This window comes from Ceratotherium simum, chromosome 40 (genome assembly GCF_057802395.1).
Source record: "Ceratotherium simum simum isolate JZ-2026a chromosome 40, ASM5780239v1, whole genome shotgun sequence".
Lineage (NCBI taxonomy): Eukaryota > Metazoa > Chordata > Mammalia > Perissodactyla > Rhinocerotidae > Ceratotherium > Ceratotherium simum.
The window spans coordinates 11,383,595-11,398,946 of record NC_141939.1 but is presented as its reverse complement, the minus strand read 5'-3'; the positions used below and the strand labels follow the sequence as shown (position 1 = coordinate 11,398,946).

At 50.0% G+C, this 15,352-nt stretch overlaps 1 protein-coding gene and 2 long non-coding RNA genes across 3 annotated transcripts in view; 1 reads left to right on the top strand and 2 right to left on the bottom strand.

Moving 5' to 3' along the window:
• Positions 1-15,352, top strand: part of LOC147912072 (uncharacterized) — a 49,953-nt gene that overhangs the window by 11,972 nt on the left and 22,629 nt on the right. The window lies entirely within an intron of this gene.
• Positions 3,171-4,400, bottom strand: POU3F3 (POU class 3 homeobox 3). The gene has a single exon (XM_004435928.3). It carries the CDS (start codon positions 4,051-4,053, stop codon positions 3,667-3,669), a length of 387 nt encoding a protein of 128 aa, XP_004435985.2. The 5' UTR covers positions 4,054-4,400; the 3' UTR covers positions 3,171-3,666.
• Positions 5,366-7,346, bottom strand: LOC106802751 (uncharacterized). Its single transcript, XR_001391947.2, has 3 exons — positions 7,079-7,346; positions 6,800-6,859; positions 5,366-6,206 (listed from the first exon to the last, which is right to left on the bottom strand). It is a non-coding gene; the product is annotated as an uncharacterized LOC106802751 (long non-coding RNA).

Below are 15,352 nucleotides of genomic sequence, written 5' to 3'. Positions count from 1 at the left end.
TGGCTGGGTGAATGAGGTGACTCGGGCTTGGACAAGATCAGGAGCCACAGGAGACTGCAAACTATAAATGGGCCTAGCTCGGAATTAGCCAGATTGATGGAACAGAACTTTGTCACTTTCCTTTGGGTTGGAAGGGGAGGAGGGGGTGGATTGAAATGGAGGAAACAAATGGGCACTTTATGAAGCACAAGACACTTGCACTGCAAAGGAACACAATGACCAAATTCATTAAAAAGATCTGGTGATATATAACAATATTTTCATTATTTACATGTGTAACAATATAAGCCTTAGCACAAAACCTCTCAGTTATATCTGCCCTCTTTTGTTTTTCAACCATGAATTTCATTTTGTAAATACATTCAAAGGGTTGATTTTTTAAAAATATGGAGTGCAAGCATTAGCTCACTTTAAAAAATGCAAAATAATGAAATAAAACGGGCTTGCTTTGCCAGCTTCTGCAATTAAAAGTTACTCTGCTACTCCTAAACCAGGGTTTCTTCTGAAGTAACCAGCAAAGGTTGCTTTTTAATAGAAAACAGTGTGAATTCTAATGTTAGTTCTTTTGTTGTCAGCCAAACCAAGTAAGCAAATACCGCCTAAAATTTTAAATAGACCCATTCTCTGTCTAATCAACCAGGACCATTCCTGTAGGGAAAACAGGATTTCATCTCACGTGCCAGTAGTATGCACCATATAAAAACAACCACACCCAATCCTTAGTTTTCCAATAAGGCCCTCTTTGCTTGCCCCTGTAGACTCTCAAAAAATGATGAAGTTTGTCCCCACTCCCCACTCCAGATTGTAAATTTGCTGAGCAGAGAAATTACAATAGCGAGAGAAATAGGAAACAAGAAGGCAGGGAAAAGTAAATTGTGGTTTCTTGTTTTCATTTTTTTCCTTCTCTCTGTTTAATAAATATGGCCTTTTTCAGATTTCACAAATCAAAATGATTGTGATTTTTAGTACGATTTGGTGTTTAAAATAATGCAACCCAATACACGGCCATCTGGCTGGGCTTGATTTATGAAAGTGACACAGGGTCTGTCTGGAAGAAATAACTGTTCCTTGTTGCTCTCACAGTTTTCTGGGTTTTTTAACCCCTGCATCCGTATCATAGGGAGAGGGAGTGAAGATGAGAGACGAAGACAAAAAGTGAGTGACAGCTAAATGAGATTGGGGGAAATTAATCTATAAAATAACCACTTTATCACCCCTAAATACTTTTGTTTTTTAAAGTACAATATGAAGGGACTCAACTAAGCAGAGCCTTTTGCGTCTTTAGTACTTACAACCTGAGGCATTACACTTTCATTTTCCCACATTGTAAATATTGATGCATTAACTTGATAAATGTGGCCGCTCTGCAGGGTGTGTATCTCAAGAGTGATCAGAAAAGCTAAAACCCCCAGCACCAGTAAAGAAGATACAGAATTGTACTGGGGAAAGACAGAAACACAGAAATGTAGAATCTTAAGTCTCAGCTTGTCATCACACTGAGGGTCATGCAGTGTGGATCACAGGCAGGAATTCAGAACTACACTCTTTCATCATAGGAAAAACAAACAGAACAAAGAACAAAAACAGCTTAATAACTTAAACTTAACTACATATAGTTATTAATGGGAAGTAATTGATATAAAAATATGTTATAGATTTGTAAGCTATTCTTCACAACTATTAGTCTTCAGAATAAGAGGAAAGGGACACAGCATAGCAATGTGGTGGGGGTGGTGAGAGGAAAAAGAGAGGCTCAACTCTGGGGGGGTCTGTATTAACCATTAATAACCAGTTGGCACATTTTTACTGGTGATGTAGGCCAATCCTCTGATAAAGATGATAAAGGACACAGGTATCTCCAAGAAAAGGACTAGTATTTAGACAATCTCACCTAAAAACACCAAAAACTCCCACTAAAATTAAGAAAGAGAACAATATTGTGAAATTTATGGATTCACAAGGAGTGACTACTATGTGAAAGTCCTATCCTTTTCTGTCAGGCCTGTCCTTTCCTCTAGATTTCCAGATAGACCTTCGGTGGAGCAGGCTCGACTTCCTCAGTGCTATCACTTAAGGATTTGCATTAGTAAAAAAATATTTTCTAAAGAACTCTTTTCTTCCCACACAGTGTTTATGCATCAGACACAGACTATTTCATTCTAACAAATTTATTTTCTCGATCAGCTCTTACGGAATCACTACTCAAATTAAATTACAATCAAATGATCACATCAAAAGATACCCTTATTACCTAACAACTGTCCATATTTTCATTTCATTTTGATTTGTGCTCGTCTGAAAAAAACACGTAATACAAGATCTGGGGAAAAATAAATTACCGTTTTGCAGCAGTTCATAAGTATTCTGAATAAAATATTAAAAGAAGTCATTTAATGAAAATATAAAGCAAATATTTTTAGATCAACAACGGATCTAACAATTCTATATTGCCGTCTTTTGAAAAGTCTGTTTATTAAAACCTACCAAAAACACTGCTTGGAAATGGCAGTATTGTATAATCACATCCACAGCACCCATTCAATCAAAGTTGGCAACGGATTGAGGAGAGAAGTCCGGAGAGGTGCAGCGGCTGGTGCTCAGTCTTTCTAAATCCCTTTATCTGAGTCAGTCCAGAAATAAAAAATAAAAAATATTAATAAAAAAAATATTAGCGGTGGAATCTTTAGGCGTCGTCCGCCCGAGTGGCAGCCGTTAAAGCCGGGGCTGGAGGCCGGGCCTCGCTCCGCGCCCAGTCCGCCCGCGCCCCCGCTGGGCCCGGGCCTCTCCCACTCCTCGGTGGACGTGCCCTCTCCCTCGCCCATCCCTCTGCTCTCTCGTGATGCTTTTATTTCCAGGATTACTTTGAGGACACTTATTCTTTATCTGTTGGCTTTGCTATACAGTCTGCTAATTTCAGAAGCTGCGAAGATATCTATCTTTCTTGAGACGGTTCTTTTTTTCACCTTCCCATTTCATAGTCAATTCGTCTGTCCCCAAATGACTTTAAAATGGCCAAGAAAGACAGGGGTCCCAGAGCACAGGGCCATCCCCTGATTAAGCCCGGTGCCTCCGCTTTCTCTCAGATCCCTCCCAGGAGAGAAAGTTTTGGTGGATCACTTTCGGCAGCCCTTTGGAGGGAGAGAGTGGAGGGAAGGGGGATGCGCTTTTCCTTTTCTTTTTTCTTTTTTTTAAGAGGAGAGGACGAGGCAGGTGCTAGGTGCTGTCCACCGTTGCGGGGTTCGACTTCTCAGGGTGGGAAAAACCTCACGAGTGCAGTTTTGGTGCGCTAGGTATCTTCACCCTTCTTTAAAAAGAAAAAGAGAAAGAAAACGAAACACCACCACAGTATAAACGAGATCTCATGATCGCCCCCTTTTTCTCTTCCAGTCTCGTTATATATATATGTATATAAAACAGTCTGGGTATTTATTACGCTTTTGTTCGTTCGTTTGTTTTGCCCCTCCTTCCTTGACTTCAAAAATGTCTCCTTGGTCCGTCTCTCTTTTCCTCCTAGGGCGGGCATGCCTGTCTTTGGGCGGAGGGGAGGGCTGCGGACTGGCCGGCCCGGTGCGGCCCCGGTGCGGGGTCAGCGCGGCGGCGGCGGCGGGGGCGGTGGCGGTGCTGACAGCGGCGGCGGCGGCCCTCTGCACGCTGCGCCCAGTGCCTTCACTGAACGCTCGTCTGCAGCCCGTGGTGCGGCGGCGGCGTGTCGGCGCTCACGGTGCCCACCTGCGAGTAGACGTCGTCGGGCGTCTGCTGTTGGATCCCAGGCGGCGTCATGCGCTTCTCCTTCTGGCGCCGGTTGCAGAACCAGACCCGCACCACCTCCTTCTCGAGCTGCAGGCTGTCGGCCAGGTTGGTGATCTCCTGCGCAGAGGGCTTGGGGCACTTGAGGAAGTGGCTCTCGAGCGCGCCCTTGACGCTCACCTCGATGGACGTCCGCTTCTTGCGCTTGCGGCCCTGCGCCGCGATCTTGTCGATGCTCGTGGGGCTGCCGGTGCTCGAGTCCGCCTCCTCCAGCCACTTGTTCAGCAGCGGCTTGAGTTTGCACATGTTCTTGAAGCTCAGCTGCAGGGCCTCGAAGCGGCAGATGGTGGTCTGCGAGAACACGTTGCCGTACAGCGTGCCCAGCGCCAGCCCCACGTCGGCCTGCGTGAAGCCCAGCTTGATGCGCCGCTGCTTGAACTGCTTGGCGAACTGCTCCAGGTCGTCCGAGGTCGGCGTGTCCTCGTCCGAGTGCGGGTCGTGGCTGTTGAGTCCGGGCCCCGCGCCGCCGCCGCCGTGGTGCGGAGGCCCCTGCGCGTGGTGCGGGTGCGGCGGGTGCGGGTGCGCGTGGTGGTGGTGGTGGTGGTGGTGCTCGGCCAGCTCGGGCGTGTCCCCGCGCACCAGCCCTGGATGCACCAGGCTCTGGGCGCCGCCGCCCGCGCCGCCGCCTCCGCCGCCCGGCCCCGGGGGCGCGCTCAGCATGCCGTTCACCGTGAAGCCTCCGGGCTGCGAGTAGAGCAGACTCTGCGGCGGGGGCTGCTGGCCCCCCGCCATGGACGGGAGGTGTGCGGCGGCGGCGGCGGCGGCGGCGGCGGCGGCGGCGGCAGCGGCCCCCAGCCCCGGGGTGGCCCTGGTGCGGGGGCGGCGGCGGGGGCCCGAGGTGCGGCGGCCCGCGGTGGTGCAGCGCGGTGCCCGCGTGCAGATCGTCGCGGCCGGCGCCGCCCTTCACGTCGGGGCCCGGCGGCGGCGGCGGCGGCGGCTGCGGCGGCTGCTGGGGACTGCCGGCCATGCCCACGGCGCTGCCAGACCACGGCGAGCTCGCCTCCACGGCGGCGGCAGCGGCGGCGGCGGCGGCGGCGGCGGCGTGGGGCAGGGCCGTGACCCACTGGTGCGCGTGGCTCAGCATATGGCCGCCGTTGCTGGCGGCCATGGCCCCCTGCATGAAGTCGCTCTGGACCATCTTGACGGAGGACGGGTCCCCTCGGTAGGCGCCCGAGGTCACGGCGGCGCTGCCGGGCTGCATGCCGCCCCCGCCGCCCCCCGCGCCGCCGCCGCCGCCGCCGCCGCCCCCGCCGCCGCCGCCGGCCCCCGCCGCGTCCGAGTGCACAATGGAGCCGGCCGCCAGCAGGCTGTTCCCCGGCAGGTAGGGGTTAGAAGCCGCCGTGGCCATGCCGCTCCGCCCCCGCCACCCCACCGCCGCCACCACCGCCGCCGCCGCCGCAGCAGCAGCCGCGGCCGCCGCCGCCGCCGCCGCCGCGCCCCCCCGCCTCTCGCCTCCTCCCCCCCTCCCCCGCCCCCGCCCCGGGTCCCTGCCGGCCCCGCCGCCTTCGCCGCCTCCTCCGCCGCCGCCTCCTCCCCCGCCGCCGCCGCCGCCGCGGCCCGCGGCTGCAGCTGCAAGGCCGCTCGGCAGGGCGCGGGGGTCGCCGGCCGGCCTTGGTCAGCAGCAGCAGCAGCAGCAGCAGGAGCAGCGCTCTGGGGAGGGGGGCTCGCTTCTTGGGGCACGCTCCGTGGCCGCCCCCTTCAGGGGGGGTCGTGGCCGCCCCCCAGCCCCGGCGCGTTCGGCTCGCTCCAGCGGGGCTCGCCGGGCGGGGCGCGGGCCTGCGCTCAGGGCTCTCTCCCGGGGCGCGCGGGCTCCCGCTCCTCCTCCTGTCCTCGGGCGAGCGCGGACTCTGCCCCGGCGCGGGGCTCAGTCCACCTGCTAAGTGAAGATTTCACCGGAGACAACAAAGAAAGAAGCCGTTCCTTTCTTCCTTAACCAAATTAGGGATGACCAGCAGCCGGCTCGCTCTTTCCCTTGCCCGCTTTCTTTTCTCCTCCTCAGGAACACATTTCACTCGTTTTCCCTTAGAGTAGTAAAACTTTGTTCGTCCTTGAAGGCGTGGTGATGCTGGCTGCTCGCGTGTGCGGAGAGAGGCTGGCTCCTGCTCTCCCCCTCTGGTCCTCTCGTTTCAAGTTTTGTTCTGTCCTAGGAAAACTTCTTGCGATGGTGCATTTCTCTGAAGTTGCTATTGCCGGAGCTCTTGGTTGCCTCTGAAACAAGAGTCCTTTTTCATTCTCCTCGCAACAGTCACAGTCTGATGCGACATCTTTCCTTTTGGGCAGAAATTAGGAAACAAATATAACAAGGAAAAAATTGAACAGGAGAAAAATGAGGTCGAATTGCTCTGTTACCTTGTTGCTGACGGTTGGGGTTGGTGTTTTATTTTTTTCCCAGCAGTAGTCTGGAGGAGGAGGAGGAAGAAGAGTGCATTGGTAGAGGTGCAGGTGTGTGTGTGCATATAGGGGATCCTTGATACACAACCAACTCCAGTGGGCACGTTGTACGGCTCGTAGAGTGCACCGACGGCGCTGGCACTGGCTGTGCCGGAGCGGAGTTGCAGCGGGAGCTCGCTCTGCGCCCTCGTTCGCGCTCTCTCTCCCTCTCTCACTTTCCCTCTCCCTCTCTCTCCCTCTCTCGCCCGCCCGCTCTCGCTCGGATCTGACAGTTCGCTCTCTGTCCCTCCCTCTCTGAGCAGGGACTGTCGAATGTTTACCCTCCGCCGCGAGCGCGCACCCACCACCACACTTTCCCAAATACAAGGAAGTCGAGCACCAGGGCCCCCGCTGATTGGCTACCCGCTGGGTGATTGGCAGGCCCGAAATGACTGGCTCAGGACGCGCGGCCCCCCTTCCGGCCGTTCCGATTGGTTGCTTTTTAATTTAGGCAGAGCGTCGTAGAAGCTGGAAATCTGTCGTCCCCCCTCCCAGCCTCCCTCCCCCTCGCCACTTTCTCGTCCCCGCCCCTCCCCCGCCACCCCCTCCGCCACATCTTAACTCTTAGTGTCCGGCCGAGTCCTTGGCGTTCCCTCCGCCGTTCTGGGCGTTCGCAATAGGTCTGGGAACGGGGAAGAAAGGGGTAGAGAAAAGGGAGGGAGGGGTGGGAGAAAGGGGAGGGGGAGAATCAGAAGGAAAACGAAGAGGGGAAAAAATCATGAAAAATAGCAACCTACCCGCTCCACCTAGTACTGCGTTCTGTTGCCGCCCTCCCGGCCCCCCACCCCCAGCCCAGAGGTTTGTAAAGCGCGCGGCATGGATGCACCATTCACGCTAGTACCTATAGGCAGATGTGTCCCCAGTGGTTTCAAAGTTTCCTTTTTCCTTCACCAGCCGGCCCCCATCTCTCTCTCGGCGGGGGTGGGAAGGGGGAGCTCGCATAGCCAAGAGCTCCGGTCGTGGCCACGCTCCCTGGAAATCCGCCACCGCAACTTTCCGCAGCCGCTTCGCGCCGGCGGAGGCCCCCTTTGTTTAAGTTCTCGGATGCCATCATCTGGGAAACCCGCAGCCCAGGACCAGCGCGGTGCCCGCGCGTGCGAGACGGACCGCTCGCTGCCGCGGCTCGCTCTCTCCCCCACCCCCTCTCTGCCTCGCTCCCTCTCCCTCCCTTCCTCCCTCCCCCTCCTCTGGGATTCTTGCAAGTAGCGTGCGTGCCCTTGTGAGTTTGGAAGGTGCCGGTCAGCGGAGCCAGGCGTTGTATTTGAAAAGCAATCAGCCCGGCCTTTCCCCATAGATATATCGTAAGTGTATTCCGCCCCGATGGCTTTAGGAATCCCCGTTGCAGCAGGAGCCGGCCTCCAGAACCGGGCTCCACCAGCCGCGCCCTCCACCGCTTACATTGTGTGTGCACGTGTGTGTGTGTGTTTCAGTGTGGTTATTAGTGATGTTTTGCTTGCTCGCTATTCTTAGGCACGGTGGTGGTGCTTTTTCTTTCTTTTTTTGTCTCAGATGGGTTTGCGCAGTGGATGGGGCTGGCGGCGACAAACGCTTTCTCAGCCCCAGCCCGGCTGAAAGAGTTAAAGGGGACGGGAGGGGGAATGCGCGGGGTAGGCGGGAGAAGCGGGGGTGGGGGGACGCGGCCAAGCGGAAACGCTGCACAGAGGAACCTCGGCGAACCAAGAAAAAAGAGAAAGTGGCAACGAAAACAAGGGCAAATTGAATCCTCCTCTGGGATTGCCAATGAACTAACCCAACTCGGACATTCAATAAATACGTCGTTCCTAATGAGTGTGCGTGTGCGTGCACCCCGCACCCCTAGCTGCGGGTGCGCCCGCCCCGCTCCCGCCGCCCCCAGCCTGCACCTCCCGCTGGCGGGGTCCCCAGCTCCAGCTTCGCCTGCCGCCGGAGCGGCGGCCCTGGACGTGGAAGGGGAGCCGCCGCTGTGCTCCGATTAAAATGTGAAGGGGGCTGCCCTTTTCTCCCCATGAATAATTCCTCTGCTGAGCGCCGTTAGGTGAACTCGGTTAAAGCTCTCCAGCCCCGCCGCAGCCACGCAGCCTTCGCGTGATCTCAAAATTAACTGTAGACGCGAAGAATTTATGTAGGATCTCGTCCAGCTCCTGCTTGCCGGGTGAGAGATACCATCGTAGGTGGGTTTTAGCAAAGCCATTCTTGCTAAGGTATAGATCTGAAAGGCAGCGGTAACCAAACCCCAAACAGAAAGGATTTTTTCCTCTGCGTCCCCCTAAGGTTCCTTTTTATATTTATGCATACGTATATGTATATATAAAAGATGGAACACAGATTTCATTGAATAAATCTGAGATCTCCAGGTGCAGACGTTTGACTAGTCGGTGCCAGCACCCCGTGTTTTCCTTTCCTGCCGATTTTGCTTGGATCCGGCTCAAAAACCGAGAGAGTCTCGTGGTTTTGTTTACACTGAATGGGGAGGATAGGAACAGAGCCATGGGGCCGCCTTTCATTAATATACAGTGAGGATTTTGTCTAAATTACTGCTATGAATTTCACAGTACACGCTTTCAAAGGCAGTCTCAGGTGGCCTGATGGAACGTGATAGCGCCTCTGCAAACAGATCCACTTTCTTTCTTTTCAAGGAGGATGTGTGTGTGTATGGGAAGCCCCCCAAAACGCTGTGCTCCTCGATAACTGAAATACACTTCTGTTTCGAGGTCTGTCTCCTTCGTCCTCCCCCCTTTCCCCGCACTTAGTTCTCCAGTCGCTCCCCAGCCTCCCCCCCCAGCCCCACCCCATCCGCCCCCTCCCTTTGCGGAGTGTGATTGTTTTGTCTGGAAAAAAAATCCAAAGTATATAACAAGGGGAGAACAGTTAGTGCTGATTTTCATTTGCATACATTTTCATATATTTTGGTGAAAATAATAGACTAGTGGAGAGCTGGGCTTAGAGGAGTCAGTGTAAAAGGAAGACTAGGATGCGTCGGTTCTGGGGAGTTGAGAAAATGCCTTTCCCCCTAGTTACTTTATTTAAAAAAAAATAAAACCTCTTTTTTTATTTTAAAATCTAACCCTGGAAGTTTGCTCGGTAAGTGTTTTTCATTTTCTTTCCCTACTTTCTGGTTTGCTCCCCTTTCTTTCGGTTTATTTATGCTCTTGTAGGGTCGGGAGATTATTTTCATTGCTTGGGACAAGAGAGGGTTCACAGAGCAACTGTTTTGAAGGAAGGAAGGGAAAGTGTGTTGGGGGAGAGTGAAAAAACCCAGTCCTGCTGAAATATTACATAAAAAAATGGACTCATTCCAAAGCTCCCCACAGCAAGGCACTTTACTTTTTTGGGGGGTGGGGAGGGAAGTGCTATTAATTTTAATTGTTGCTTGTGAGGGAGAAAAAGCCCTAGAAAAGAGGCAATTATAAAGCATGCAGTATTATAAATATTTCTTGTTTTCAGATGTTTTTTTTCTTTCTGGAGAATCAGAACTAGAGAGGAAGAAACCTCCTTTCTGTAGGCAGTGCTGGTGTGGTGAACTGTGTGCGCTTGCCTGAGATTGGGGTGGGGGGATTCCTGCTGGGAGCAGGGGGATTGAGTGAGGGAGGGGAGCTGGCAAAGGGAGGGCAGAGAGCTGGAGAAGAAGGAACGGGGAGGAGGAGGCAGGAAGTCAGTGCACCTTTGGTTAATGCCGAGTCTGGGAGCAGGGGGTTAGTTGCAGCCTCCCAGCACACAGTGAAAGTCCATCAGAAAGAGGATGATCAATCAAAACGAACCAGGACATCCTACACTTTATTCCCAAAGGAGGCTGGAGCTTTAGCATCACAAACTAGATTTTACTTTGTTTTCCATTTTTGACAGCGGGCCTTGCCCCCCTCCTTGCTACTGTCCCTGGGTTTTATAAAAATGGAGGGTGCAGTTACTTGCTAAGTGCAGTTAATTAGATAAATATGGCTGGAGGAAATAGCTAGGGCAAGTCCACGCTGGTGTGAGCGTCTTACCTTAGTGAAATTGGCTGGAGAGGATTCTTAAAGCTTCTTGGTTTTGTTCTTTTTAACGGAAGCAGCCTCTGGGGTGATGAGGGGTAGAGTCAAATGGCTGGGATTTTATTGCACTTTTGTATCCTGAACACCTTGCAATTTAAAATTTGTAATTTCTTTGGAAATAGTTGATGCCAGATCAATGAAATGGTTTGTAAGGAGGGAGGAAGAGGTTTCGGTTGGGGGGGGGGAGAGGGAAGAATCCCCAGTTTTCCACTCCTTGTTTGTGTGCTTGGCAGCGTTGCTTTTGACTGGGGTTAACTCTCTGTGCTCCATTGGACCAGATGCCATATAGAGCTGCTCCCTGAAGATCATTTGTTTCCTTGATGGGGAACATTTCTGAGCAGAGCATATTGGTTGCCATAGAGAAAGAAAGAAAAGGAAGAACACTAGTCACATTAAGCTATATGTTTGTGCACTGGGCTTTAGATAAAAGGACCTTGGTTCAGCCAAAGAGAAGAAGCCAAACTAGAGATTTCTAGCGCCACTAAAACTAGCTTTATTTTGTTTTGGACTTTTACAGTTGAAACATATAAGCTAATTTTATTGGTTGTTGTTAATTTTATATGACACGGTTTACTGAACAAAATAAACTTTGGAAGTGCTCAGGCGTCGCACTGCGGACTTGTCAGCAGGGGGCGCACTGACTCGTCTTAGCAGGCACTGAGGAAAACGTAGCCGTTTCAAAAGGGAATCTGCTCATCCAAACTTGCCAGAGGAACAAACACCCCTACCTTTCCATGCATATTCACAATGAGAAGTGAATTCATTGCATAACACAGGGTTTGAAATATGAGGACAATGACGTCCCCATCTCCCACCCACCTATGTCTGTGAAATGGTCCTGAAAGAAATACAGTTCAAAAAAATAATGCATCCATTTCTCTCAGGAAAGTGTCTATAGGGCTAGAAAACAGAATTGAGCTGTGGAAGCGAAAACATTTTTAAAAAATTCTTGAGGGTATGTAATAAGCTACTTAAGAAGCTGCCTTTCAGGTCATATGTTTTGGGAAGCAGTCAAGAAAACAAAACGCATTCTAAGGTATTATCTATTAAATAATGAAGGTTCTTCAACATGATATATGCTTTGACTTCTAAATAGAACTCAAGCTCCTAGAGATTTAGTCAGGGCATCCAGGATCTGTTACTCCATTTGATACTTAATGGGTACTTTAATTCTTGGTACTGCCTATGGTTGTAGAAAGATTTTGGATTCTCCTTGAAAGGCTTGTTAGGGAACAGAAAATACAAAATAGCCGCTGGTTAGAGGTAACTGTGGGCTTGAAACTTTTTAGCACAGTATTACTTAACATAGTTGAAGAAGAGTTTTAATAGAGCACAAGGTTTCTGCCTCAGAGATTTTTAGATCCTGCCAGTGAAGACTGAACTTTATTGTGGTAAAGGATGAAAAAGATGTGGAAAATTTCCTAAAATAGTGAAGGGCAAGTCCTGACCGGTTCTGAGGAATTAGTCAGTTTGTCACTAACAATTTTCTCAAGGAGATTTAGAGAGCATGACTAAGAAAGGGAAGCCATGAGTGACTGGAAGTGAGAAGCTGGCTTCCCCGGTTCAGTAGTTCAACGCACCTGTGAATGTGTCACTGAGCCTGTTAGGAAAGGGGCACGTTATGTGAAAACTCTAATGTTCCTCTGGAAAAGGGGGGAAAAGACACCTTATTCTTTCTAAATCAACTCCAGGTCAACCAGGTTCCAGCCCTGAGAAGTTTTTCTTTGAAACTAACTTTAAAAAGTCAAGGTTTGGATTTAAACGGTGTTTAATCCAGGAGAGTTGAAAGATTATGGGAATGATATAAGCAAAGGAGACACTCTGAAAAACATTCTAATTCCGTGATTTTTGCCTGCGAGCTGTCACATTTAGAGTCAGGAAATGTAGTGTCAGGTTTGTGCTAATAAAACAAAGTGGAAAATTGGGGAAACTGTGTAATATGAGCTCAAACATTGCTTTTTCATCAGCTCTCTGGACATTTCAGACAAAAGACTTCTGGGGGAGATCCACAGGAACTGGACAAATGCCTCCAAGCTCTAGTTTACTTTGCATGCCCCGGGCGTGAAATGCGTAGAAAAATTATTAAGGAGAAAGGAAACTTTTCTATTTTGCCAGACATTTGGCAAAGCACTAGTTAAGCAATAATGGTACATATTTAGAACATAATTTTTTCTATCACTTTTCATGAGATCTGTGATTGTTACTATCTTGGCTGCTACTTACTTTCCTTTTATACAAAGGTACTTAAAAAAAAAACCTGACAGGAAAAAAAAAATGCTTGCTCCTCATGATATCCATAGTCTTTTCCCTAAAGTAAAAGAAACAGAAAGTAATAATTCTGGGTAAAGCAACAAGTTAATTTGAGAACTGACATATTATAGAGACCGCGTTAGCATTCTATAATGATTTGGAGGTGGAAACGATCAAGCTGGGTATGAATTAAGATCCAAAGTGCTGGGCAAAGCTACAGACTTTTAAATTGTTGGGGATGGTGAAATTGCTTTTGCCAAATGAGAGAGTGAAGAACATTAGCTGGGTCAAATGTACAAAACACAAAATGAATATTTACTCATTACTTCCATTTGAGAACGATAAGGTGCTCTGATACCTTAGCCGTGCAGAAGTACATTTTCCATTAGCATTTACAAATTAAAATGTTAAGCATACTCACAATCCACACTGTGTGCTATATACAAAGGAAAAGGCTCTTCAACGGTAGTTTTTGGGTAGAAATGAGTATTTTGTATTTTTAATCTTGGTAGTGTATGAGCTGTTTGTTGGTCTTGTTGAGTTTTTTGAAGCGTACCGATGGTGTCCCCCCCCCTCAGTTCTTTGTATCACTTTGATAACTGATTTATCTGATCTGTAGGAAAGGAGCAAGCACTTAGTTTTCTTAGATGGGTTTGAAGGAACAATTATAAATTCAGACACTATGATTTCTCACCCTACAGTAAGAAGCTTTCCTTCTGATGCTTATAGGAGAGCTTTAAACTACAGGCCATTTCGGATTGTGGAATCTAAATTAAGAAGTCACGATAAGTTGGTAATTGAGTGTATGCTTTTAAAACAACCCAATTCCAACAGTTTGCCCACTCTAGCTGCCTGCGTGCACCTGACAAGTCTGTAATGAAAGCTACCAATCGCTGGGGAAGCCATCACTGACACAATGTGATGGACTATTCTTTCCTGCCCCCCTAACCTCCCCACCCCACCCACCAACACAGTGGTCTTCTTCAAATTTAAATTTCCAGGGCTAGGTAACATAGAGCCCAGCTAATTGACCACGGTGATGATGGGTGATGATGATGATGATTTATTAACAAGAGCATGTGGGTATGTCCTAGCTACAAAAATATTCCAAGGTCAACTTGTGTTTTGTGTCTATGTTTTTAAAAACGAAATCCAGAAATAGTGACTCAGCTTTGCCAGAGGGGTGGCTGGATTCTTTGAGCTTGTGGTTCTAACAGAATTGAACTCTCCTCTCCCTTGAGGACACCCCCACTCCAAGCATTCCCTATACATCATACAGCATCTCTTTTTTGGGTTGGAACCAGGTGGTCTTGGGATGGATAAGAATCACTGTGGCACACCAGAAAACAATTCTTGCACTTTGGTGCCTCTGTTTTTTTATTATTAGATTTTTTTGGACGTTTGACCCTAGCTACTGTCTGAGGACCTGGGTGCAGACTGCAGCTTATCAGACTGACAGCTGCTCTTTTGGGCATTTCCCCCAAATGGTGCTTCTGTGGTGTCTTCTCTCCTGTGACTGCTGAAACTTGCACTTCACTGCCCTGCTCCCTCCCTAGGCCTACCCTGGACAGGTCAGCCTTAGGGGGTCTTCAAGAAAGTGTGGCTATTTTGTTCACTTTTAAAATACAGTACCACTATTCATTGACATTTGACACTTTAAATACTCTGGGGTTTGCTGAAATATAATTTCAGCACAAAAATATGTGGGAAAGAGACTTTGATGGTAGAACTAAGTGACCTTGCTCACTGCAGCTTCATGCAACTGGGGTGGCTCAGTCCCACGTTAAAAGTTATGTGTCCGCTATTGCTTTGAACGCTCACCCCTCCTCCCAAATTTTCTGTAGGAAGCCTCCTTGCTCAGTAAAGCCCAGGGGGAGGATCCCAGGCTTACAGTGGTGCTTGACAGACATCAAATCTTAATTTAGTATCATATCAGAGTGCACAAAGTCTCCAGAAGTGAAGACATGTATTGTGCAAATGGTGTAGGCTGTGTTCCATTTATTATCATTTCACATCGCAAAAACAAACCAGTAAAACTTCACTTGGAAAAACACTGACTATTAAAGTCGCCTAAGTTAGAAAACACTACGATTTCATTACGGGGGTCTGGCAAGCGATTCCTTTCCAGGATTAGAAAGTCAGGTTGGAACTTTCCCTAGAAAGGTTTGCTTTGGGGGGACACCAGCGCTCGAGGTCTCCGTTCCACAGCAGCGGATCTCCTCCACCCCCACCCCCACCCCCACGCCCGGTGATTTGTGGCCATCAGAAGCGACTACTCCCGAATAGGCGGCGACTTGTTGGGGTCCCAGGGCCAAACTCCGCTTCCTCAGACTGCATTTTATTTTGAGCACTGTTGGCATAATAAAATTAAGAGGATCCGTTTACTCCTTTCTCCCTAAGCACTGCCCTATAAGGGCTTTCAGACTGTTATCTGAACACCCAGAGCGGCCTTCAGAAGTCGAATCAGCGTTGCTTTTCTGTGGAGAATAAAAATGGAAAGAGAAAAGGGAGTAAGGTAAAACGAGTGAGGTTGAGAAAAGAGCAGGGCGAGATGGAGGAGACTGGGGACAGGAGGGGACGAGAGAGAGGGAGATAAGGGTGCGTGACAGCAAAGAGGTAAACGCTGAGTCACCCTAACAGGCCATTGGGTACCCAGGAGCGAGATACTGCAGCCCAGGAAAAACCGGGTGCAAATCGCACCCCATCTTCTGGGTCTCCTTCCCGCCCTCTGTAGGAGCGCAGACTTGAAGCTCGGCGCCGCCCGCCCGCCTTTGTCACCGGCTCTGTGCGCGGCCGCGGGCTCCCGCGGTGGGCTTTGTTCTGGCGGAGTAGGGCAGGACCCCTCGCACCGCCACGTC

What these genes read in the sequence shown, in the direction of transcription:
- POU3F3 (XM_004435928.3), bottom strand. Translation starts at nt 4,053, where the DNA reads ATGTGCAAACTCAAGCCGCTGCTGAACAAGTGGCTGGAGGAGGCGGAC.